This window comes from Monodelphis domestica, chromosome 7, assembly GCF_027887165.1.
Source record: "Monodelphis domestica isolate mMonDom1 chromosome 7, mMonDom1.pri, whole genome shotgun sequence".
Taxonomy (NCBI): Eukaryota; Metazoa; Chordata; class Mammalia; order Didelphimorphia; family Didelphidae; genus Monodelphis; species Monodelphis domestica.
This window is the reverse complement of record NC_077233.1, coordinates 80,053,618-80,078,384: the sequence shown is the minus strand read 5'-3', so window position 1 is coordinate 80,078,384 and position 24,767 is coordinate 80,053,618. Positions and strand designations below refer to the sequence as shown.

Here is a 24,767-nt window from a genome sequence, read left to right as displayed (position 1 = left end):
CAGAATGGCAAGTCTAGGCTTTCTTGTTCTTTTACAGATGGCATATAAAGAATTTTCAGGACCTTTTTTTTTTGAAGGGGGTGGTGTTCCTCAATGGAAGGATCTGTGAGCTAGCTTTAGAAATGAAATTTGAAGTTACTAGTATTAATATCGTAGAAATATGGTTACTCTACAAAGCCTAGTGAAATAGTTTGTCTTCCATGGAAGTCTGAGTCATGGTTAACACCAAAGAGAAGAGAATGGGAGGGAACAAAGACAGCATAAAGAGTTATAGGATTACAAATGAAGGGGACTCTTGTAGAAATTACTATCTAACCCATGTCTGAACATAAATTTTTTTCTATAACAGCCCTGTAAAATGTTTTTCTAGGTCTCACTAACAACCACCCATGAAGATACTTTCTTTCTTTCTTTCTTTCTTTCTTTCTTTCTTTCTTTCTTTCTTTCTTTCTTTCTTTCTTTCTTTCTTTCTTTCTTTCTTTCTTTCTTTCTTTCTTTCTTTCTTTCTTTCTTTCTTTCTTTCTTTCTTTCTTTCTTTCTTTCTTTCTTTCTTTCTTTCTTTCTTTCTTTCTTTCTTTCTTTCTTTCTTTCTTTCTTTCTTTCTTTCTTTCTTTCTTTCTTTCTTTCTTTCTTTCTTTCTTTCTTTTTTTATAAAAACCCTTACCTTCCATCTTGGAATCAATACTGGGTATTGACTCCAAGGCAGAAGAGTGGTAAGGGCTAGGCAATGGGGATTAAGTGACTTGCCCAGGGTCACACAGCTGGGAAGTGTCTGAGGCCATATTTGAACCTAGGACATCCTATCCCTAGGCCTGGCTCTCAATCCACTGAGCCACCCAGCTGCCCCCTCTCCAAAAGGCATCCCTTCAATTTTGGACCCTAATTATTACTTTTCCCTTATTTTGAATTTAACTCAGATTCATTGTTCCCTCTACCTAATTTCTAGTTCTGTTCTAGCATATGGTTGGATACCTTTCCCTTAAAACAATCCTTCAGATATTGAAGTCTACCATTATCTTCTCTTCCTCTTTTCTTTTTTAGGCTATACCATTTATTCAAACAGTTTTTGATGCCATGGTTTTGATTTTCTTTATTCTCTTGTTGCTCTCCTTTTGATATGTTCCAATATGTTCCATCATTGTAGTTGCTATTGGACCAATTACCACCTTTCTTGTTCTGATTAATACTATTAATGAAATATAATATTTCATTCCCTCTTTTTGACTTCATGTTTTACTGTTGCCCAATATTGACATGAATACTCAGTTTTTTGTAATTAGTGACTCTCTTACCCATTCTCTATTTTTTTGGTTTTTATATTTATCCATATTAAATATCATCTGGCTAGTACTAGTCTGTTTGTTCTAGTTTCAGATCAGTCATCCAGTGTATTCATGGCATTAGAGAGGCAGGATTTAGAATTATTTCAACCCAGATTAATGATCGGTCAATAATCTTTGAAAAGGAAAATAAAACTGCTCAGCTAAGTTGAGAGTGCTATCATCCTATATTGTCTTATACTTTTACTTGGTCACAGTTGGGGCCATCAACTTGAAATAAGAACAATTGCTATTTCTTAAATTTTTACTGATGTAAGTAAGAAGGCTGCAATGACAATGTCTTCACCATTTTTTGCTTTGGAGAACTTTGTTCAGTTTTAGGAATAGAAAGCAATCATTGAAGAAGTCTCTCTATACACTCAGCATTATATTAGGAATTAGAGAGTTCCCTCATTTTACATATTCTTGTTGCTTGCAATATCTTTCCCAGTCCCTAGACAGTCTACAAGAGATTTACTATATTGATAATAATTGCATTAATTGGCTTTTTCTTATTGAAGGATATATAGTTTTACAGGGTATGGAAAATATGTTTAGTTGAATAATTCAGTATATCCATTCATTTGAAAACCACTTTAATAAACTCTCTTATTTGCATCTGTAAAATTATATAGAAGTTCTAAGCAAACTGGAAGGATTGGCTCCATTTTCTACAACAGATGATTTGAGCTCATTACAACTTGAAATGGATACATTCTTCAATGATTTTAAACAGGTAAGCCACGGTGAAAAGTTTTTTAATAAACTATTTACACAAACATACAACACATTCATGAAATATTCAGGCATGTTCTTATAAGTTGTGTTTACTAAAGGCATAGAATAATTGACAACTTTTTGAAGGCTTTTTGGTTTTCACTTTACATTTCTTTGATCATTTGTATTTTTATATCTAGCATTCAGATGATCATTATGAAAAGGGTTTCTGAGCTCTCTAATTTTCTCTACATTCTTATTAATGTTTTAGATGTTGACAAAGAATTACACTTACGCGATTCAGGATGTACCCTTTGTTTCTGAAGAGAATTTTACTCTTTTGGAGAACTTCAAAGTTATGAAAGTGCTAACTCATTTAAGGGTGCATTCTCATTCCCCCAATGAGACAAGCTTTTTATACAACCTGCTTCACTTAGTCAAAGAGGCTGTAAGTATTTTTCCACCATTAAAATCTTGGAATATGTACTTGTTTGTTTTCTCCATTTTAAAAATTAAGCTAATTGCTAGTACATTTCATACACATAAGAACAGAGACAATAGCACTCTCATCCCAAATCTCAATCTCACAAAATCACATCTCAGCCCTAAATCTTATTTCTCTAATACCATGACTATACTGCATGACAGATCTGAGATCAAAACAGGGCACTTGTAATATTTAATGGGAAAAGAGAAATGGGGGAATTGGAAAAACTTGTTTCCTTTCCACACACTTTAGAAATTGTCTGGTTCTACCCTTTCATTTTACAGAAGAGGAAGCTGAGATGAGTGCTCTTCCTACTGTACCATCAGAATAAAAATAAACATTCTTAAAGTGTAAAGAAAATTTCTGAGTTATGTGCATAGAAAGTTAAAAAGTAAGCCCATATTAAATTCATTTATTTAACACTCAATAATCCTTTAGTAAGAGCCTAATTTGTGTAATACACAGAAGGAGATACAGATAAATAAAAGAGACTTTGCTGTCAAAGAGCTTCCAGTGCAGTAGAGATGAGGGATCTAATAAGGAAAAAGCTATGATATAAAACAAATTGCATAGGCAGACAAGTGAGATTCAAAGTGCCATGTGGGAACTGAAGAAGGGCAATATACAGTTTTCTTGATCAAGGAAGCCTTCATGAGGGAAGTTTCATTTGAGCTGGATCTTGAAGCATGCATATGAATGAATGAATTCATTACAAAAAAGCTAATTGCTTCTTTTGGATCAAGCACCATCCTGAGATTGGAGATGTGAAAACAAAAGAGGTCAGGCCATGCCCTCAAAGAACTTATGGTTTAAAAAGGGAAGGAATAATAACACATACAGGCAATGACGCCTACAGACAAGTATTGCCATTTGGAAAGTTACACGAATGATGAATGAAGTCATAAAAGAATAGCCTTTTCAGTGACAGTGGAAGTGACCTACTGCCTTGATAGCCTTCCTCTTTTGGCTTTGCTTTTCTAAGTCCTGCTCTTACCCTCATGTTTAATTTAAGTTTCCTTGGATAATATCCTCCTTAGTGATACTCAATGATATCCAGTCTTCAATGGTCACTCCTTCCTCTGAATTCAATAGTAATTATTGTCTGTTCCTCTCATTTCCATACTTAGTCTGTAAATTGTTTTTTTTTCAGTAATACCTTTAAAGGAGGGTTTAAATAGGGAAAGACTTGGAAAATGTGGGCCTAGGTCCAATTCCTGACTCTTTTCACATCTTTTTTATACCTATGTATTCTGATGGTATAATGGATAGAGAACTGTACTTCAAATTAGGAAAACCTGGGATTTTTTTCCCTGTATCTCATACTTCTTTTGAACAAAGTCCCATTTTGTAGATGCTCAATTAGTATCCATTAAGAACAATTACTTTAATCTCTGAGTACAAAAATTAAGGACTTAATTGTAAAAACTTTGACTTTTCAGCCAATTCTTGACTTCTTTTTTTAAAATTGATTTTCCACTGATATATTGTCATGTTTATTTTTGAAACTAGTAATTTGAAGGGGCAGCTAGATGGTACAGTAGATAGTGTGCCAGGTCGAGAGTCAGGAAGACCCACATTTGTGAGCTTAAATTTGTCCTCAGACTCCTACCAGCTGTGTAACCCTGGGAAAGTCACTGAACCCTGTTTGTCTCAGTTTCTTCATCTGTAAAGTGAGATGGAGAGGGAAATGGCAAGCCACTCTGGTATCTTTGCCAAGAAAATCCTGAATAGGGGTCATGACTGAAAAAAAACTGAACAGCAACAATTTGAAGGACAGAGTAAGAGAAATATGGATTTAATAATATTTATTATCAGGATTAAGGGGGCTCTTCATGTTCTTTGAACTTTGCAGGTTCAGAAAGTCACTTTGCTCTGCTGACCTGTCATACTAAATAAGAACGTAGGGTACTGAGATTCAGAGTCAATGGGTATTGGGTATTTTTTTTTATTATAAGCTGAGTTTCTCTCTTTCCTGTTAAGGATGGAATTTTTCAGGAGGTGCTCTTTGGACGAACAAATTGGTCCACTGCAATTACTGAAGACTTTCTGGGCTGGCAAGAAATTGAACAGCAATTTATAGAGAGTACAACTGTTTGTTCTTGGTTGTATCAGTCTTTGAGTACCCAGATATCACCTGGAGCAGAGAGCTCCCTCGTTTATTGCCAGGAACAGATTATTTCCACACTGTAAGTATACCACGTTACTAAAAACAAAACTAGAATGTTTGGAAGTCTAAATGATTTCAACCTTATTTTTAAGAAATGCATCAATCAAGTTATATAAATATTTCCTTGATAGAGATGACTATACTCTATTTATACCTCTTATGTCAGAGGCACCCATTGTGTAAATGAAGAAATGGTGGCTCACTGAGACCTGTTCAGGGTCAAATATATAGTAACATGAACCCAGGTCTTCTAATACCAACTAGTCATGTATCATGTCCCCTCTCTATTATTTCCATTTGCATCTTATGATTCCTGCTTAATCCATTTTTGGTGGTTTAGTGATTTACTGTGTTATAGGAAGGCTTTAGAAATGTATTCCAGTTATTTGATGATTAGCAACTTTAGATAAACTTAGTCCTGTCTTGTACTACTCTCTCCCAGCAGAGGACTTTCCCTTCAAAACTGTCTCACTTAATTATTGCTACCTTATGAATTTGCTGGTCATACTTGGGCCCCAGCAACAGGTTATTTTTGTTCTCAGTGGGGACAACACCCTCTTTTCCTTAGGGATTTATTATTTTGCCCTGCCCTAAGAGGTTACCAAGATTCATTGTTACCAACCACTCTAAATCAACATTAACTTCAAGCCACTATGGACTGAACAAAGGACTCATAGAGTATCCCTTCATTTCCCCTAGTACAGAGTTGAATGTTGCTTCCCCAAAGGATTTTAGGTATATAGGACCTAGAATGACAGTTGAAGTCTTCTCTAATTCAAATATATATGGAAGTACATATAAGTCATATAGAATTATTTCTGTAGCTAGAAATTCCACATATCTACCGTAGATGAAGTTGTATTCAAGCACAAGCCTATGGAAGAAAACCTTAAGGCATCTGCTCAACATAAAGCAAAATAAATCTTTACTCAATTTCTACTAGGTGGGAAACAAAATAGGAAAACACATACTTACAAGGGTATAAGAGCATATTTTCCTAAATTGTGAACATTAATTCTCAGAATTCTTGCATAGCTAACTCAAATTTCATAGTTTTATGAGACAAATTCCTGATATTTACCTTGAAGAGATTATAAAATGACCTTTTCCAAGTTCCTTTCTTCATCCAATGCCCATGATTTCTGATTGGACATTGTAAACCTTAAAATTTCTAAGACTTGTGAATGTTGGAAATTTCACCATTGGAAGGTTTCATGCTTGGAGGGAATTTCCTACTGATAGTGGGAACTCTATTGGAATGTGAACCCCCTTGGCATGGGAGGTTCTTTCTCCTCCCTACTTGGGACTGCTTTAGGACAGAAACCTTTTGCTGAACAATGGAAAGGGCTTTGACCTATGCTTAAGCATAGAACAGGAAGTTCTTTGAGTCATGATTGATTTTAGAATTGATACAATAGAGATACTTGGAATGACAGAACCAGGTCTTGGAACTTACAATCTCCACCCTACTCAGCCTAACAGGATTTAGGAAGGGCTGCAGCATAGATAAAAATTTAATTATTTGAGAATATGACCTTCAACAGACATGTGCAAAGGGGGGCAGACTTCTGGGCGGTCCTGGGTTAAGCTAGAGCCACCATTGGCACAGGGGAGACATGGACAGTGATTGGTAGATGTGAGAACTGAGGGGAGGGAATTTAGATGGTTTCCTTAAAGATAGCAGGGTCTGAGGACTGAAGGGGAGGTTGAGAGGTTTTGCTCTGAGAGGTTGTGCTCTGAGAAGGCTTGCTCTGAAGGAGGCTGGAGGTGGAGGCCCCTGAGACTGTTTCTCCATTTTGGTCACGTGAGTGATAGGGACTGATCTCTTTTCTTTGTCTCAGCTATCTAATGGCTTGGGCCTTTTGGCCCAGCCTAAACAGAGGGGGTATTTAAGCCCTATTCCTTCTCTCCCCTTTCTCTCTCTCTCTCTCTCTCTCTCTCTCTCTCTCTCTCTCTCTCTCTCTTCTCTCTCTCTCTCTCTCTTTCTCTCTCTCTCTCTCTCTCTCTCTCTCTCTCTCTTCTCTCTCTCTCTCTCTCTTTCTCTCTCTCTCTCTCTCTTTCTCTCTCTCTCTCTCTCTAATACCTTTCTTCCTCCTGTTTGTAATTAAAAACTCCATAAAAGGTTGACTGCTGACTTGAGTTTAGGAATTACATAGCTGAATTCCTTGGCGACCTTAAATTAATATATATCAGTCTTTTAAAGTGATTTCCTTGTCACAACATGTAATCATTGAAGAAAAAATATAGATAATAGGTTTTGCATTTTGGCAATGTCTATAAGAAACAATTTAAAAAATCATCAGTATCCTAAATCCAAACATTTCCGAACTTAGAAAAATATATTCAAATCAGAAAAGTCCCCTCGAGCCCTTAGACATGTCTCTAATACAAGATATTTTTGAAGTGAAATTTTTAGAAATATTGGAGAAAGGAAATGCCACAAATGATAAAAAACAGTTTTAGATTTGTATTTGATTTTGCTTAATACTACCAAACTCCCATGATTTTTCAGGAACACTTCCAGAGGAACATTCTCCTAAAACCACCCATCCCTTTGTTCCCACTTCTGTCAAGGTTTCTACTCTTGACCTGAACATAGTGACTGAAGACGAAGTAAACAAATGCACAAAACCAGGGAAACAGAGATTCCAAAAGAGTTTTTGGATATATTTCAGGGGTCCATGAACTTGAATAGGAAAAAAAAATATTTTCTGTAACTTGTAATTGAAATTTAGTACTTCCTTCATTTATTTCTGGAATGAGTTTTGTAAACCAGATTGCCAAATGGTTTCATAACACAAAAAAAGTTAAGAACTTCTGTGCTAATCTCTTCCAGAAATGAGGGGGAAAGGTAATACCATTAGACTGATCATACCTCTAATTCCTTTTGGCAATGAAGGGAGTCAAAGGTCTTAAATAGGGGCAAAGTATTTCTAAATTTGATAACCGCCATGGTCTTAGCTCTTATTCTATACCTTTTATACACATAACTAAAAGAAAGAAGTTATATCTAAGAGAAGGAAGGAAAATATAGAAAGCAACAATCAAATTTAAATGGTAGTATTTATAACAGCTTTTTAAAAAATAAGATGATCATTAATTTGCTTTCTAAGAGTTCCATTTGATTTTTAGAGTTTTCCATACATTGGAAGGAATCCAGTTTTCTCTGGAACAAAATAACTCCTGGAAAAATTTAACAGAACTTCTCCAGAAAACATGTGAAGCTGCTCATTATGTGAATAAGCAAGAAATTTTCCGAAGAGGTGCATCTGGTAAGTCAATAAGCAGATCAAATTTTAACATAGGAATGTTTAATGAACATAGAAACACGGGGAAAGAACATAGAAAAAGGATTGAAACTAAGATTCCTAGGTTTAAATCTTAGTCCTGTTTTTTACTAATTATATAAAATTGGAAAACTTACTTGTTCTCATTTGACTTTCCTTTCCTTATCTGCAGAATGAGATGATTGGTCTAGTCCACCTCTAAAACCCCATTTAGCTTTAAATCTGTTACGGATTTAATCCCTACCTCTGTTGATTATTACTTATATACCTTCGGTTAATTCATTTAACCTGTTTGAGCCTGTGTCCTTTTCCATAAAAATGGGGCCATGATATTTTCAGTAATGGTCTTTTCTTAGAGTTAAGAAGACCTGTTCATGTCTTGCCTATGACTCAGAACATTGTGACCATGAATTAATCATTTAACATCTCAATGTCCAATCCAAATTGTTAAGATTATTAAATATGTAAGAATTGCTGATTTGCAGGGGAGGAAATAATTTTCACAAGAGGTATTCCCTACACTAATGAGAGTATAAGCCCAAGCCATCCGCTTTAGCAAAGAGAATGGAATGGGGGCAACTGGGTTATCAATGGATATGGAGCTAGTCCTAGAGATGGGAAGCCCTGGATTCAAATATGGTTTCAGATACTTCCTACCTATGTGATCCTGGGCAGGTCATTTAATCCTATTGCCTAATCCTTACTGCTTTTCTGCCTTAGAACCAATATACAATATTGATTCCAAGGCAGAAGGTAAGGCTTTAAAAAATGAAAGAGAATGAGGGATATCTCCCTGAATTACTTTTGTGAATAATTAAAAAGTTAAAGTTAGTCAACTAACAATTATTGTTTACTATATGCCCCCTCGGACAGTATTATGAAGCCTAAAGATTCCTATTTTGCAATAACATTTCAATTGCATAAAATAAAATATACAAAATTACAAAGAAAATGATATATTAAGATAATTACATATGTAAACAAACAAATCTCAGATTAAGGACTATTGCCAATAGTCATTGTTGTACTTGAATTAAGTGTATGCATCAATGGCTAGAATTAAATATATGTACCAATTGGCTAGAATGAAATTTATGTGTCAATGAAGCATGTGACAAAATAATTATTTCCATGTTCTTATTATTCTGGAGTTAGAGGGTAATCAAAGAGGAGGTTTTGCTTGGTGCTGTATGGAAAATGATAACAGAAGAGGATGCATTTTCAGTGCAAAACAGTGTGGACAAATTCATGAATTCAGTCAAACTGATGGATTACAGCAGTGGGGTATATGACTAGGGTCATCTTTATAAGTGAGGTAAATAAATAGTCTGTGTATTCTCTCATGGATATAGCTGAGATCAAATCAAGCTTGTAGACACAGTTATGATGTCATAACTATCTATAGTTATAATCTAGCCTGTAAGAACTTTTCCCAGACTCAGAGATGTTTTCAAAATTTCCATTTTTGTATTTTAGATTCCTCTGGCAGGAGAGCAATTTTATACCTTTTACTTTAGATATTTGTTATTACTCACCATATTAAAAATCAAATCCTGAAATTAATTTTCCATCTAGCCACTTCTGAAAAATCCCCTTGCAAAGGAACAAAGCTCGATTGGAAAGTCATCACTGATACTTACTTTGTTTTTCTGAAAAATTTGTGGAAGTCCCCGAGGATGTCATTGTCTAGGTGAGTTTTCATTATTCACCTTCAACATCTTCCCATAATTTCCACTGTAAATGAAGAACTGTTGCTTACATAAAGTGACTTTAGTTTTTAAGGTTAAAGGAGATTCTTTAGAAATATTCAGAGTTACTAAAACCAATAGTTTTGATATAGAAGGTTAAATTTAGATTAACTGGCCAATGTGTATCTGTATCCTGCATTCTAATAGTGTTAGACTCAGATAGAAATGGATTCCTGCAAGACCATATATTTACTTTGATGACCACAAATTATTTTCCTTGTTTAGATATATTTAATAAAAATATATTTTGTTAAACATTCCCCAATTATATTTTATTTTATTTTTAAACCCTTACCTTCCATCTTGGCAGAAGAGTGGTATGGGCTAGGCAATGGGCATTAAGTGACTTGCCCAGGGTCACACAGCTGGGAAGTGTCTAAGGCTAGATTTGAACCTAGGACCTCCAGTTTCTAGGCCTGGCTCTCAATCCACTGAACCACCGAGATGCTCCCTCCCTAATTATATATATATATATATTTTTAATTTTAAAATATTTTATTTGATCATTTCCAAGCATTATTCATTAAAGACAAAGATCATTTTCTTTTCCTCTCCCCCCACCTCCATAGCGGACGTGTGATTCCACTGGGTATCACATGTGTTCTTGATTTGAACCCATTGCCATGTTGTTAGTATTTGCATTAGAGTGTTTGTTTAGAGTCTCTCCTCTGTCATGTGCCCTCAACCGCTGTAGTCAGGCAGTTGCTTTTCCTTGGTGTTTCTACTCCCACAGTTTGTCCTCTGCTTATGAATAGTGTTTTTTTCTCCTAGATCCCTGCAGATTGTTCAGGGACATAGCATTGCCACTAATGGAGAAGTCCATTACTTTCGATTATACCACAGTGTATCAGTCTCTGTGTACAATGTTCTCCTGGTTCTGCTCCTCTCGCTCTGCATCACTTCCTGGAGGTTGTTCCAGTCTCCATGGAATTCCTCCACTTTATTATTCCTTTTTGCACAATAATATTCCATCACCAACATATACCACAATTTGCTCAGCCATTCCCCAATTGATGGGCATCCCCTCGTTTTCCAATTTTTGGCCACCACAAAGAGCGCAGCTATGAATATTCTTGTACAAGTCTTTTTGTCCATTATTTCTTTGGGGGTACAGACCCAGCAGTGCTATGGCTGGATCAAAGGGCAGACATTCTTTTATCGCCCTTTGGGCATAGTTCCAAATTGCCCTCCAGAATGATTGGATCAGTTCACAACTCCACCAGCAATGAATTAATGTCCCTACTTTGCCACATCCCCTCCAGCATTCATTACTTTCCTTTGCTATCATGTTAGCCAATCTGCTAGGTGTGAGGTGATACCTCAGAGTTGTTTTGATTTGCATCTCTCTGATTATAAGAGATTTAGAACACTTCTTCATGTGCTTATTAATAGTTTTGATTTCTTTATCTGAAAACTGCCTATCCATGTTCCTTGCCCATTTATCAATTGGAGAATGGCTTGGATTTTTGTACAATTGATTTAGCTCTTTATAAATTTGAGTAATTAAACCTTTGTCAGAGGTTTCTATGAAGATTTTTTTCCCAATTTGTTGTTTCCCTTCTGATTTTAGTTACATTGGTTTTGTTTGTACAAAAGCTTTTTAATTTGATGTAGTCAAAATTATTTATTTTACATTTTGTGACTCTTTCTATGTCTTGCTTGGTTTTAAAGTCTTTCCCCTCCCAAAGGTCTGACATGTATACTATTCTGTGTTTACCCAATTTACTTATGGTTTCCTTCTTTATGTTTAAGTCATTCACCCATTTTGAATTCATCTTGGTGTAGGGTGTGAGGTGTTGATCAATTCCTAATCTCTCCCACACTGTCTTCCAATTTTCCCAGCAGTTTTTATTGAATAGTGGATTTTTGTCCCAAAAGCTGGGATCTTTGGGTTTATCCCTAATTATATTTTAAACTGGTTCATGACTGCATTGGGAGTTTTGAGAACTCAGTGTTTGAGACCCAAGTTTGACACCTTTACTGACTATACAAGCACAATTATAGAAAAAGATTAATTTCTTTCCTAAAGATCAGTACACTTGGCATGGCTGTCACAAAAATGAAAATTTTCTCTTGAGAATGGCCTACCTCTGGGTTTGGAGTTTAAATTTGTGATTTAATATCAAGAAATCTACAGCAAATCTTAATTGTTGGGATGAGGTCAACAATGTACCCTGCTTTGCAATGGCAAACTTAGAATGTGATTGGCAATCTCATGTACACCTCAAATCCATGCTCTGAGATTTGCAGGATTATGAGTAGGGTTATTGGGATGAGGTGGATCAGGAATCTACTTAGCCATTCTAGAAGCACTGTCCTGAGACTGTCTGGCTTAGAAAAAGGGTCTCAACTGGTGAAGGGATTGGTTGAGAGAAGTTACAGAATTGGTCCTGGATTTTGTCAGTTCATTGCTCATGACTGGCCATGATCCTAGCACTTCACAAAGTGCCTGGCACAGAGTAGGTGATTAATAAATGCTTATTGATTGATCAACTGGTTTACAGAAAAATAAAAAAGCATATAATAGCCACTCATTTATAAGCATTCTATGTGATATAAAGATATAATTAATAATAATACAGAAACATGAGCTGTTTATAACTCAGACATCAGAAAAGTGAAATATTTGTCCAACTGAGAGTCTTTGGCAAATTCAGAACTGGAGGCCATATCTCCTGATTTTTGTTTCAACACTTTTCACCTCATCACTCTACTATGAATAATCCCAGAATGACAGTAAGGAAAAGGCATTACATTTTAAGGTGGTTAAGTCTTTTGGATCCCCATTCACCACTGAATTCTCTCAGCCAAACAATTGAGATGCCATGTATGATGCCAACAGCCTCAGAGTGTCTAAATGTTGATCTATGAAGTAAACAAAGGTTTTCTGTGGCATCCTCCCATTTCTTTATTTACTTACTTCCTCAGATGCTTATTACCTTTCTACTGCTAACCACTTTTCTTTTCCATCTAAGCCTACCTGCCTCTTGAAGAATGAGTAACTTTTACTCTTACTTCCCTTCTCCATTAAAACTATTATTCCATTTTTACCCTAATCATAGCCATTAGGTAAAAATGTAATTTTCTATAAGAGATGTATACATATGGAATAAAATCCACTGTACTAATGCTCTACTTTTAAATTTTTTAAAAAGAGTGTACTAAGAGAGACTTGCTCAAAGGAATGAATTTCCATTGATGTAATTTGAGGTTTTCATGACAGGAGAAGAGACAGAGAAATTTTAGACAGGCATGGAGCTACCCAACTGCACTCAAATTCAGTCATTAGAACTTTATTACTTTAGGCTTAAGATTTATCTTTTGGGCTTAATTCTGACAACAATAGCAGTAACGAAAGGTCCAAAGGACCAATTAAGGATTGAGTTTTATTGTTTCACTGGAAGAGACAACTCACTAATATTTTAAAGTAATACTTTCTTACTGCAGGTATAAATAATGTTCTCTATTTTAAAATAACTTTCAAAAATTGTTTTCTCTAAAGACAAAAGCATTTGAATTACAGCTTTACAACTAAAATATTTGAAAACTTTTTATCTGTTAAAAGGAAGATATGTATATGGAAATTCATTTCTCTCCTGCTATAAATATATTTGAATTATACTAACGTTGTTGGTTGATGCATTAAAAACACTTTTATTTTTAATATTTCAGAATCTTGATGTATCTCAAGGATCTTTTGCAGATGAAAAAGAAGTCACATACCTATGAAGATGAAGAGGAAAACTTTTGGCTATTCTTTGTAGAATTTGTGGAAAAAATGGTACTGCCTGGTTCTTCATTCTCATTCAATCATCCTGCATTCCAGAACCTTGCAACCCTACCTGAAGTTACCTGGAATAAAACTCTTTGGTGGATGAATACTTCTGGAAGTTCTGAGGCTGAACCATTTTCTCTTAATACTCAGAAATTTTCTGAATTTACTAAGGAAGTTATAGAGAAAATCCAAGTTGTTTCAAGCCTCTGGAAAGGGAATGAATATGAAGGATTTATGAGATTCTTGGAATTAATACTTTATGAAATTAATCCTAAGCTTTTAGAACTATGGATGTATGGCATTCCAAAAAGAGAAAGAGACAAACTGGAAACCTTATCAGCTCTTTTAAATTTGTCAATTCCAGAAAATCAAAGAATCTTTGGAAAAAACTTCAACTTTTCTCAGTTTTTCCATAGTTTACCCAAACCTAAATTTTTAAATTTGGATTTTGTAAACTTAAGTGAAATTTTCATAAATAATCTTTATGAACTTGGATTAGTAAAGCAAGAACAAGTCACTGCAATCCTGAATACAGTTTATGCTCTACAAAACATATCAATCCTTTCCTCAAATTTTTCTGTTTCTCAAAAAGAATACTTGGAAAATATTGTGACTCATATCTATCAAAATGTCTTTAAGGATAAGGATTCTGTCATACTTCTTCAATTATATTCTTCAGTTTTTAAGGATATTTATCAGCTTTTCTCCAGTTATCAGAGTAGAGAGTCTTTGTTAACTTTCTTTATTCAAATTTCAAAAAACATTTCAGCTATTATCAAGAAGTTTAATTTTCAAGATATGAGCAAAGCTATTGAATTTCTCTCTGAAGCTACAAGCTTTCTGGATCAATTATCTGAAGAATCACTCTGTGAAAAGCTCTTTTCAGTTTATAACTATCTGGAACTTCAGGCCAAATCTCTAATCCCCAAGGAAGGCCAAGAAACAAAAATGATACATGCGACTCTGATGAGTCTGAAACAGTTGCTCATGAAAGATAAAAATTTTCGGATATCTTTACTTCACTATCTAAATCAACTTTTCAACAGCTCACTGGAAAAACACTTGGATAACAGATGCTTTGATTTGGATGATAGGCCTCTTTCTCCTAACTGGTCAGTGGGTGTGAGAAATTCCCTCATTCTTCCTTGGATCCAAATTCTTTCAAATCTAACACAAAATATTGTCCTGAATGAATCTTTAGCTATGCAATGCACATTTTCATGGGTCCAAGTATGGTTTGATATCTGGGGTGCCATTTCTCAAGTCTTAAAGCTTGATGACAAGTTTTTTCATTCTCTTCAGATTGGCCTCAGGGAACTTTCTTCAGAACTGGGAAATAAATTTGAATATTCTGAAATGTGCCAGAGCTCGTTTCCTGACCATGTTCCCATAAGACTTATCAAAGATTTACTAAAAAATATAGTTCAAGATGTTGATGCCCCAAATTGGAATGCTTTTACTGTTCTCTCATCTGTGCTAGACAATTCATTAGCCATCATGAAATCACTAAATACAGAGAAAGTGAAGAAATCCCTTTTGACGGTAGAAAATATAGTACTCAAATTAAAAAAGTTCCCATTAAATATTAATACTAGCAGAGAGTTTTTGTCCTCCCTATTTGAAGTTTTCATGGAGCTAAGCAACACAACAGGATACGTAGACAGAGAGGCATATTTAGGAAGTCACATACTTCCAAAATTACTAAAAGGCTCTGGAGAAGAATATGAATCTGCATTCACTGTTTTACAAGAGACATTAAGATTCCTTAGAAATATATCCTATGACCAACAATTATTGTCTTGTGCTGGCATTTTGTATAATATTACCAATTTAGTTATGGAACATGGTATAGATTCACAAAATGCTTCACAAAAGTTATTAAGTGTGCAGGAAATTTTACATTTCATTTTAACCTCTGAAGATACAATTAAGAGGCTAGAAGGTTGTACTTCATGGATAGATATAATCAGAAATCTAGTTGTCAAATATGATATTAATTCTTCATTTGACCACTCACTGGACTTTTTAAGATTGTTTTTATCTTCAAGAAATGTTAATGGCACAAAAATCAAATTGAGAAAGTTGTTAGATTTTGTTACTTTCATGCTAAGTTCAACAAAACCTCTCTGTTCTTTTAATAATTTAGACATGCATTGTTTGGATATTTATTTTAGAAATGTAACTAATTTTGCAAAAGTTGTAATTACGTCATTGTTGGAAAAGGAAAAGATTCCAGTGCTTGACTTTATATTAAAATTTTTAAATAATTCAGGAAACCAGATCAGTTTAATTATCAATAATTTAACAAGAATTTTAGAATTTCCATCAGATTTGAACTGGAAAAATTTTACTGGATTGATTACAAGAGCCTTAGAAAAGTCAGATAACTCTCCTAATCTATTCAAAATTGCCTGGCATCAATCAATGGCCCTCTTTGGGGAAATTAAAAAACTTGTGAAAAACATTACTATTCAAATTTTAGAACACAATTCATCTGATATTGAAAAAGTTTTAAAGATGTTTGACAATTTACCAAAGGAAAAGAGTACAGATCTGTTAGGTGATTCAATTCAAAATTTAGGAAGTTATTTTGCATTTAATTTGTCTCATGATCTGAAAAATTCACCAACCCATGCAATTATGAAAGCAATTGGTCTTAATATTCGACTGGCAAGGGATGCAATTAATTCTTGGCTACCATCTATTCTTCCTAACATTCCAAAAAACTCAGGAAATATTAAAGTTTTGAAGAAGATTAGCACTCTTATACGCAACCTCAAAAATGCAGATGTAGAGCTCTTGGTAGATCAACTTGAAGAAATTGGTGGGAGCCTTTGGGATTTTTTAAGGAATATCAGTGCTTTAGAGGATGGAAATTTGGGGATTGACTTATTAGTTCAATTAATGAAGACATTTGTACACAGCTCACATTCTTGGAGTATTAACCATCTGTGGCAGCTCTCACGCTTTTTCCCTAAAGATGAAGTTGATGCAGTAGTAGATGCATATTATGTACTTCCTGATGGAGTGAGACTTTTACAGCAGATAGCTCATAAAAACATTACAGAGGCCCTACTGGATGTATACAATTTCACATTGGTTCACGGAGCTAACATTTCTACTATCACTAAGGAAGATTTTGCAAGTGCCATTAAAGACCTTCTGGACATAATAGAGTTGGTTATGGATGAGCCAAATATTGCTGCAGATGCTTTAAGTTGCCTTCCAGTAATTTGGTGCTTGAACCACACAACTCTGCAGCTTCACAAGGATCTAGTAATGGAAAAGTGTAATATGTACAAGTCTGTGCATCCTTTGTTGTATACCAAATTGGCTGATCTCTTTCATCACCTCCAGCTGATGCCTTTGGAGAGAGATTTACAATGTTCAAATGAGAGTTTAAGGATGGAGATGACTTACAGGGTGTACTGTTTCTTTCATGAATTAGCAGCATGGAATTCCATTTTTATAAATTTTTCTGAAGCCCTCAATATCAATAATTCACTTCTGAGGGAGCTTCAAGGGTTTTGGTACAAGGTATCACCCTATATCCTGTCTTCTGGAAAATCAAGCAATGCTAATGACTCCATACATTGTATGGTAGTTCCAGGGAAATGGATTGCTTTGAGAGTCATAGACAAGTTGAAAAAAATGAATTTCACAAAGGTTTTTGAAAAATTATCAATTCTGAACAAGATTCAACACTGGGAAATAGACAAAGAAACATCAGTTCTAAATACAACTACCATGAATTTGAAAAAGTGGTCAAAACTAGTCTCTAGTTTTGGTCTAAAAAGCCTGACTTCATTTCTCTCTCAAATGCATTCATCTTCTAAAACGAACCAATTTAATAATCTCTTGAAGGTACTATTACATTTTGGTAAATTTAGTAGCATTATTGACAATCTGGAAGTCCTATGGCTTGAGTCAGAGAGATTTATGCCAGACCTAAGGAAGAATTTTAGTGTCAGGTATATACTCTCTTTAGTCAAACAAGGAATTAAAATAATAGAACCACTTGATGATCAAAATATAAAACTGACAATTTCCAATTTTTTGAAATATTTTAATTCCTCATCTCTACATGGGGCCAGATTCCTTGAAGACCTTCTGGTAGTTACTAGAGATTTGCTCCATGAATACACAAATGGAAATTTATCTACAATAATAGCTACATTGATTCATGTATTGGATGATAGAATTTCCTCTGATGATAGAATATCAAGCATTGAAGCTATTACTGACTTTCTAAAACACTTCAAGAATATTTCTAGAGAAGGTAACATTTATATTACATTTGTTGCTCATTTGCTAAATGTAGAAAAACAAGCTAATTTCTCTGGTATTCAATTCCTTTTTGAAAGCAGCCTGATTAGTGCAATCAATAAACTTGTTTGGAATTCTCTGGAAGCATCCCTGAATTTAAATGACACTGGCCTACCAATAATGGACTTCATTGATCTAATGTTTAACTATACACTGTTTGAAAATAATAGGGGGAATCTCTCTCTCCACCCAAACAGTACAATGGAACTGTTAGAACAATTTTTTCAAAAATTCTTCTTTCCACCAAAGGGAAATTTTGAAAACAAAATATTTATTCTGATGGAAGACTTATATAAAGAAATAATGGCTGAGATGAGGTGAGCATGTATATGATTTTATTTGCTATATTATATGGAATAGTTTTAATTTTCTGAAGCCTGTTTAAATTGCACAAACAGCACTGTTGCATTAAACTTGATTGTCTATTTGATGCTGTGCCATTTTACAAATGAATTTTACATTAGGGGGATTGTGGGCTTGTTAAAAATTGTAGGGTTATATAATTATTGTTAAGTCTCAGCTACTTAGGAAATCTGTCATTGTTGTCTCTCAAGATTCTGTTGTTCATTCAGAAATTTCCTTTGTTTTAAAATTATTTTCATTAACTAATGTAACTTAATATGGATCTGAAAAGTGAGTTCTTCCATGCAAAAGATCCAAGTTTAATTTTATGTGTGTATCTAAGATGACAGCATGACATAGTAGTCAAAAGATCTGGCCCTGAGTTTGAAAGACATTTACTCAAGTCTTCCTCTCACCTATATTAGTTTACAGCTCCAGTCAAGTTATTTTGTAAGACAATAAATTACAGAAACACTGCTGATCTGAATCTCCTTTTACTTTATAAAATCAAAAATCTAAATTTAAAAATGTATAAAATCTTCCTACAATCCCTATAGTTGTCTTGACTTTATAATAATAAATGAGTAGAGAGAAATTCAAAGCTTCAGCTAAGTGAAGTCATTGTATGACATGTCTTGAAATGCAAAACAAAAATGGTTGTATTATCCTTTATGGACCCACTTTTTTTCTGAAGATGCTTTTTAGAAATTCTGGAAGGTTAAGGCAATTATTCTTAAATTTGCATCTAGTCATTTTCATTTTGACTAATTTTTTGAAACTGTATGACATATAACACACTTATTAATACTATTATTAGATGAGATCAGTGATATATATGTAAATACCATTAATTTATACATAAATATATGATTCACTTATAAATAGTAAAACTGTACCAAATAAATGATACTATACTTCATGTCTTTGTTTCCAAGTTTTCTCATTTACCATATGAGAGAATTGAACTAGATGATCTATAATGACCCTTCCAACTAATCCTTGATTCATGATCTCCAAAGTGAAGGTATTGGAGTAAAATTTTGGAGGTTCCCTTTAATTTGAAATTGATGATCCCACTTGTAAATTTTTAATGATTATTATCCACTATTTGGATTTTAAATACTCATTCTGCCCTTTTGTATAAATAATGACACACACTTTAATTTTTAGAAGAGGAATAGGGGCTTAAATCCTAGAGAAATGATGAGAATAAAGCAAAGCCATCATTTTGCCATTGACCCATTTCTAATGAAACTATTCTCTCTCTCTCTCTCTCTCTCTCTCTCTCTCTCTCTCTCTCTCTCTCTCTCACTCACTTTTTAAAAAAAATGTTTTTATTTTTTTAATTTTTATTTAATTTTTATTTATTTTTATTTTTTAAAAAACCTTTACCTTCCGTCTTGGAGTCAATACTGTGTATTGGCTCCAAGGCAGAAGAGTGGTAAGGGCTAGGCAATGGGGGTCAAGTGACTTGCCCAGGGTCACACAGCTAGGAAGTGGCTGAGGCCGGATTTGAACCTAGGACCTCCCGTCTCTAGGCCTGGTTCTCAATCTCACTCACTTTTTAAAACACGAAAACATCTTAATTGTAATAAATCTGCTACAAATGACTATTTTAGCAACCAATACAAGGTTTATCTCATCAGTAGAGGTGCTTATCAATAAATGCAGTCAGTAGTACTTCAAATACTCTGAAATTCTCATCCTTATCTTTCTAAAAATATTCCATGGAGATAACAGTTAATAAACTAGAGCTCTTTCTAATTCTATTATTCTATGTATTAGTATAGTACTTGAGATGCTGAAATATTGTTTCTCACTCTTGTTAGAAGACTGGCTTACCTCCTTTCTAGAATATATACCTTTGATGAAATCTTTTCATGATTATGACTATATTTGAATATTTTTCTTGTTATTTTTACAGTATTGCTTCAATGAACAAAATTTTAGATATTTTGAAAATGGATCCTTTTACTAACCTGATAGAAGAAGGCAGGTTACCTAGCAACTATTCTAGTTTAAGGAAAGACATTTATGATCTAATGAAAGGGTCATTCATATTAGAAAATAGTGAATTTCATTTTGATATTCAACAGAGGTTCAAATTTATCTGATATTTATTTTCATGTTATTTTCAGAGATATCCCTACAAGAAATGACAGTGAAAATTATGCTGACCTGGTTAAGAATAGGACTCATTTGCTTTCAAAGATGAATAATTTTGAGGACTTAGAAAAATTAAATGAAGATCTTGATTCTGCAATTCAACTTGTGAGAAAAAATTCTGCAAAAATAGTTGACGTGATGGATATTATCTTCAGTTATAATATTAAGGATCTTCATGCTTTTTCCTCTATGCTCCAAGTTATTCTTGCTAATTTAACAGAATTAGTGACCTTTGTAAATGATGTTTTCCCTTCAAAAGAGAGAAAGCTGGCAGAAATTACCAAGAACTTACTAGATAAAATTGTCTATGGTGAAAAGGATATTCCAGAAAATTTCTTGGAAATGTATCAGACTTTGAGCACTTTGCTACAGGATATCAAGAAATTAAAAAGTCGTTCACAATCAATAGATGCTGTGGTTAAATTCCTTAAGCTATCTAAAAAACTCTCTGCTCAAGTGGCCATTATTTTAGAAACTCATGGAATTTCCAAAGCAGAGGAAAAGTTATATTTCTTTGACTTGCTCTATTCTTTTTTGCAAGGAGCTGTTCACAATGTAATAGATGATAAAACTTCTATGAGGAATTTAGAACTTTTAAGTTTCAAAGAAATAGAAAGCTTGCTGAAACCATTGCTAGATGTCACCTATTGGACTATTGAGATAAAACCCATTATTTCCAAAGAATCCAAACATCTGAATCAATCAACTAGTTTCTTTTCATATCTAAACCAATCTAAAGACATTTCTGAGATTGTAGAAGAAATTGCTCAGTTTATAATCAATTCGAAAAAGCATTGTGTAGAGGTGGAGCATCTTGTATTAGCTCTCAAAAATGCAACCCAAACTTTATCTATAGATGCCAAAACTCTAATAGGAGAAGTTCTTGATTATTTGGTGCCAATAAATAACCTCACTAGCCAGGTAAACTTTTTAAATTCTAATCTGAATTCCTCCCATCATTGGCTGCAGGATTCAAAATGGGAACGGTTTTACAAAATAGCACTTTTTTGGAATGAAATACTGTCTCAGAACAGCCCAGAAAGTGGGACTAACTTGAAAATGGTGATTGCTCCAGCCCTAGAAGCTTTGGGGAATAATTTACAGGAGGGTGTCCGGGATATATTTAATCTGCTGCTGACATTTGCACAGCATCCAAACAACCTTTCTCAAGCCATAGGGAGCACTGGGAAGATGCTGAGTGTTTTTGGAGGACAGTTCAGTAAGGCGCTATTTTTTAACAGCTCTACCATTCACAACATGACTCACCAGCAACTTGAAAAAGCAATTCAGGTTGCATTAAATAAAACAGCTCTCTGGATGGAATGGCTACGTTTACTCCACTCACAGTGGAGACATTCTACAAAAGCTTTATTCCAACTCATTTGGGAAACTTCCATTAATGTAACTACTGGAAAACATGTGTTGCCCAAACTACTGAACATTAAGAGAGAAAAGAATAATTTTTCACTTACTTTTGAACCTTTATCATGTTTTGAAAAGTCCATTAAAAGAATAATTGCCCTGGCAAAATACTCGCAAAAAGGACTACTGCAAAATCAAAGGTAATTTTTTCTTTCATAATTCATAAAACTATCATTTTTAAAAGTATGGAAAATGAAATGTAACTAAGTAGTATACAGAGAAATAGATCATATCATTAAAATAACCAATATTATTTTGCATAAAAATTAAATAATATGCATATGACAAATGTAAAGAAATTTCCTGGTAACTGTCAACCAATGTGTAAAATGTATGTTCTTATTGCTAATTTCAGTAATTAAGATAGAAAAGGGTTTGGATAACATTTTTTCAGTTGTATATTAGTCAGTAGCATATACTAAGTACTTACTATGAGACAGGCATTATGCAAAGCACTGACAATACAAAGATAAAAATGGAAAAGTTTCTGTTCTCAAGAGGCAAACATTGTCCCAGGGGGGAATATGCACACATATACCCAGGTACATAGAGAATGCATATGGCATAAATGCCAATCCCTCATTGACAATTGATGCTGAGCTCAGGCAGTTGAACTCCCTTTCTCTAAGGGGCACCTTTCATGTCTGGGGTTTTGCACATGAATTGGCCTGGATTCAGTCCTGGAGAAGCCTGACCTCTGATTATAGGAGAGGAAGGCTCACTTTTCTCACAGTCTTCAGCTTGTTAGGTCTCTTAGCCCAGTGCCCTGGAGAGAAATTGATAAATGTTTAGGTTGTGGCCCATGTTTAGGATTTCCCTAAAGCCCAAGTTAGGGGAGAAGAAGTAGAAAGCTATTACCAAATAGTAATACAATATGATGTATGAGACATGTATTTACTTCTTACACAGACAGAAAATTAAAAGACACAAGAGACTTAAAACATACAGTGATAAGAAACAAGGAATCACTGAATTAAGTTTTATAACTGCAGTTTTAATTATTTATTCAGGAAGCTAATATGTAAACTTCATTCAAATATACGGTATTATGTAGGGCTACTGAATAGGTATTCCATATTTCACCTCAGTTCCATACTGTGCATACAATTCCTAGTTAGTACATGTTATCAGGCAAAACAATCCTGAGCTATTTTTTTGTAAAGTGGTCTTCTCTTGTTGCTAGGCATTTTTTTTTTGACAAAAAGGACCCAGAGCTCTTGGGACCTCCATCTCAAAACCAATACATATCTACCATACTTCAGGAAAGAACGAGCACATGAACTGGTCCCAAACTTAACCTTACATGGGCATATCATGTCCTATGTCTGCCACAGTTTGCCAACTTGAAACAGCCTAACATAATTCACTGTCTGAAGAGAAGGGGGTCTTGAGTTTGGGATCATTTCCACTGAGTCAGGTCTCCCTGCTCAGTGGCCAAGAGAATGTCTCTTCATATGAAAATGGCCTTTTAGTACCAAGTCCGACATGATTGAAAGTATCCATGTAGGTCCTCTTCATGTGACAAGAAATTAGCCCTCTCAGTGCTGGGTCATGCATACAAGTAATGGCAACTGCTTTTTGCATGTTCTGTTCAATATCTTATACAATATAGTTTAACAGTAGGAAGGTAAGGTGGTGATAAAGGAAGGGAATTAGGAAATCTTATGCTTGAATGGAGTTTTGAAAGAAGTCAGGGATAAGATGAGGAGGGAGGATATTTCACCAATGATGGACCTCTAGGGCAAAGGCATTGAGATATGGCTCATCATCATATTTCCGAGCTATTGCCATAGTCTACGGGTTGATCGCCCTGCCTTTATTCTGTGCCTACTTCAATTCACCGTCTACTCATTTGTCAAATTGATCTTCCTAAAACATTGTTTTGATTGTGTAATAATAGTCTGTTACTATTGACCAAATCCAGTGTCTTCATCTGAAAATTAAATATGACCCTAGAGAGGAAATTCAATTCAGTGAGTGCTTTAGAAATCAAGGGCCACATGGAGCGTCCAATCTAAGAGAATTATAGTAGGATTACAGTGAAAGATCTTCTGGTCAAGTTGTACTGATCTCTAAAATTATTCTTACTTCAAACATTGTTAATATTGAATGAAAGAAAGGGAAAGTGCTTTCAAACTACAGAGACAGACAGAATGAGTCTAAGCCAGTGACAGAGTGGTCTCAGAAACCTACCCAATGACCAAAGGCATCTTATCCACCTAGTGTATCTAATTACTATATTTTCATTTAGCAAATTATAAAACTGAAAAATATAGACTTTTAATTAATTCGTTTGATATGAGAAGCTTTTTTTTTATGAGAGCAGAGTCTGAAAGACCAGCCTCTCTTCCCGATCCTTCAATCTTTCTCCTCTTGTTTAAGTCATCGGGTCATACATCTGTTACTTAGCATCTTAATCTATCTAAGCATTTTCTTTGAAATATCAGTTCTCTAAAATGTATCTTCTTGAACATCCCTGACCTATCATATACTCTGTCCCTAAATTGGGAAAATAATTATGGAATATTTCCTCATTGCTTTGCAAATCTTTCCCTACTGTGATTAAAGCCATCCCTTGAATAAGGTTCCAGTGCTCAAGGGAATTCTTGAAACCATTTGTCCTTTGACATCCTGAAGACTGAAATATCAATGAACTCTCTTTATTCCTTGTGTGCTGATTGCTAGTGATACTCCAGAATGAGATATAATAACTGACATTAATAGGTTCAAGATACAATTAAATTCAAAATTAAAACTTTTATTAAGAGGTCACTACATAATAGGAACGGTACTAGGTTCTGAGAATGTCAAGAAATGAAACAGCCCTTGCCTTCAAGGAGCTTACATACTTAGTGAACTTTAAGGTAAGATCTTCTGAGAAGCAAAGGAGCATAATGACATAGTATATTGAGAGAAGAGATTTGGAGAACGGCTTCTACGGGGAATGAGATAAAATGTCAATCAGAAGAACACAAGATTTTTGTTCAACCTTGAAGACTCTAGGAAGATTA

The 24,767-nt window shown here is 34.5% G+C and overlaps 1 protein-coding gene across 1 annotated transcript in view; it reads left to right on the top strand.

Annotated features, from left to right (window-relative positions):
• ABCA13 (ATP binding cassette subfamily A member 13) overlaps positions 1 to 24,767 on the top strand; it is a 497,021-nt gene that overhangs the window by 99,598 nt on the left and 372,656 nt on the right. The window contains 8 exon segments of the mRNA XM_056806268.1: positions 1,955 to 2,055; positions 2,308 to 2,484; positions 4,504 to 4,709; positions 7,823 to 7,962; positions 9,553 to 9,667; positions 13,398 to 18,143; positions 20,093 to 20,288; positions 20,290 to 21,896. Coding sequence (XP_056662246.1) covers positions 1,955 to 2,055; positions 2,308 to 2,484; positions 4,504 to 4,709; positions 7,823 to 7,962; positions 9,553 to 9,667; positions 13,398 to 18,143; positions 20,093 to 20,288; positions 20,290 to 21,896 — 7,288 coding nt within the window.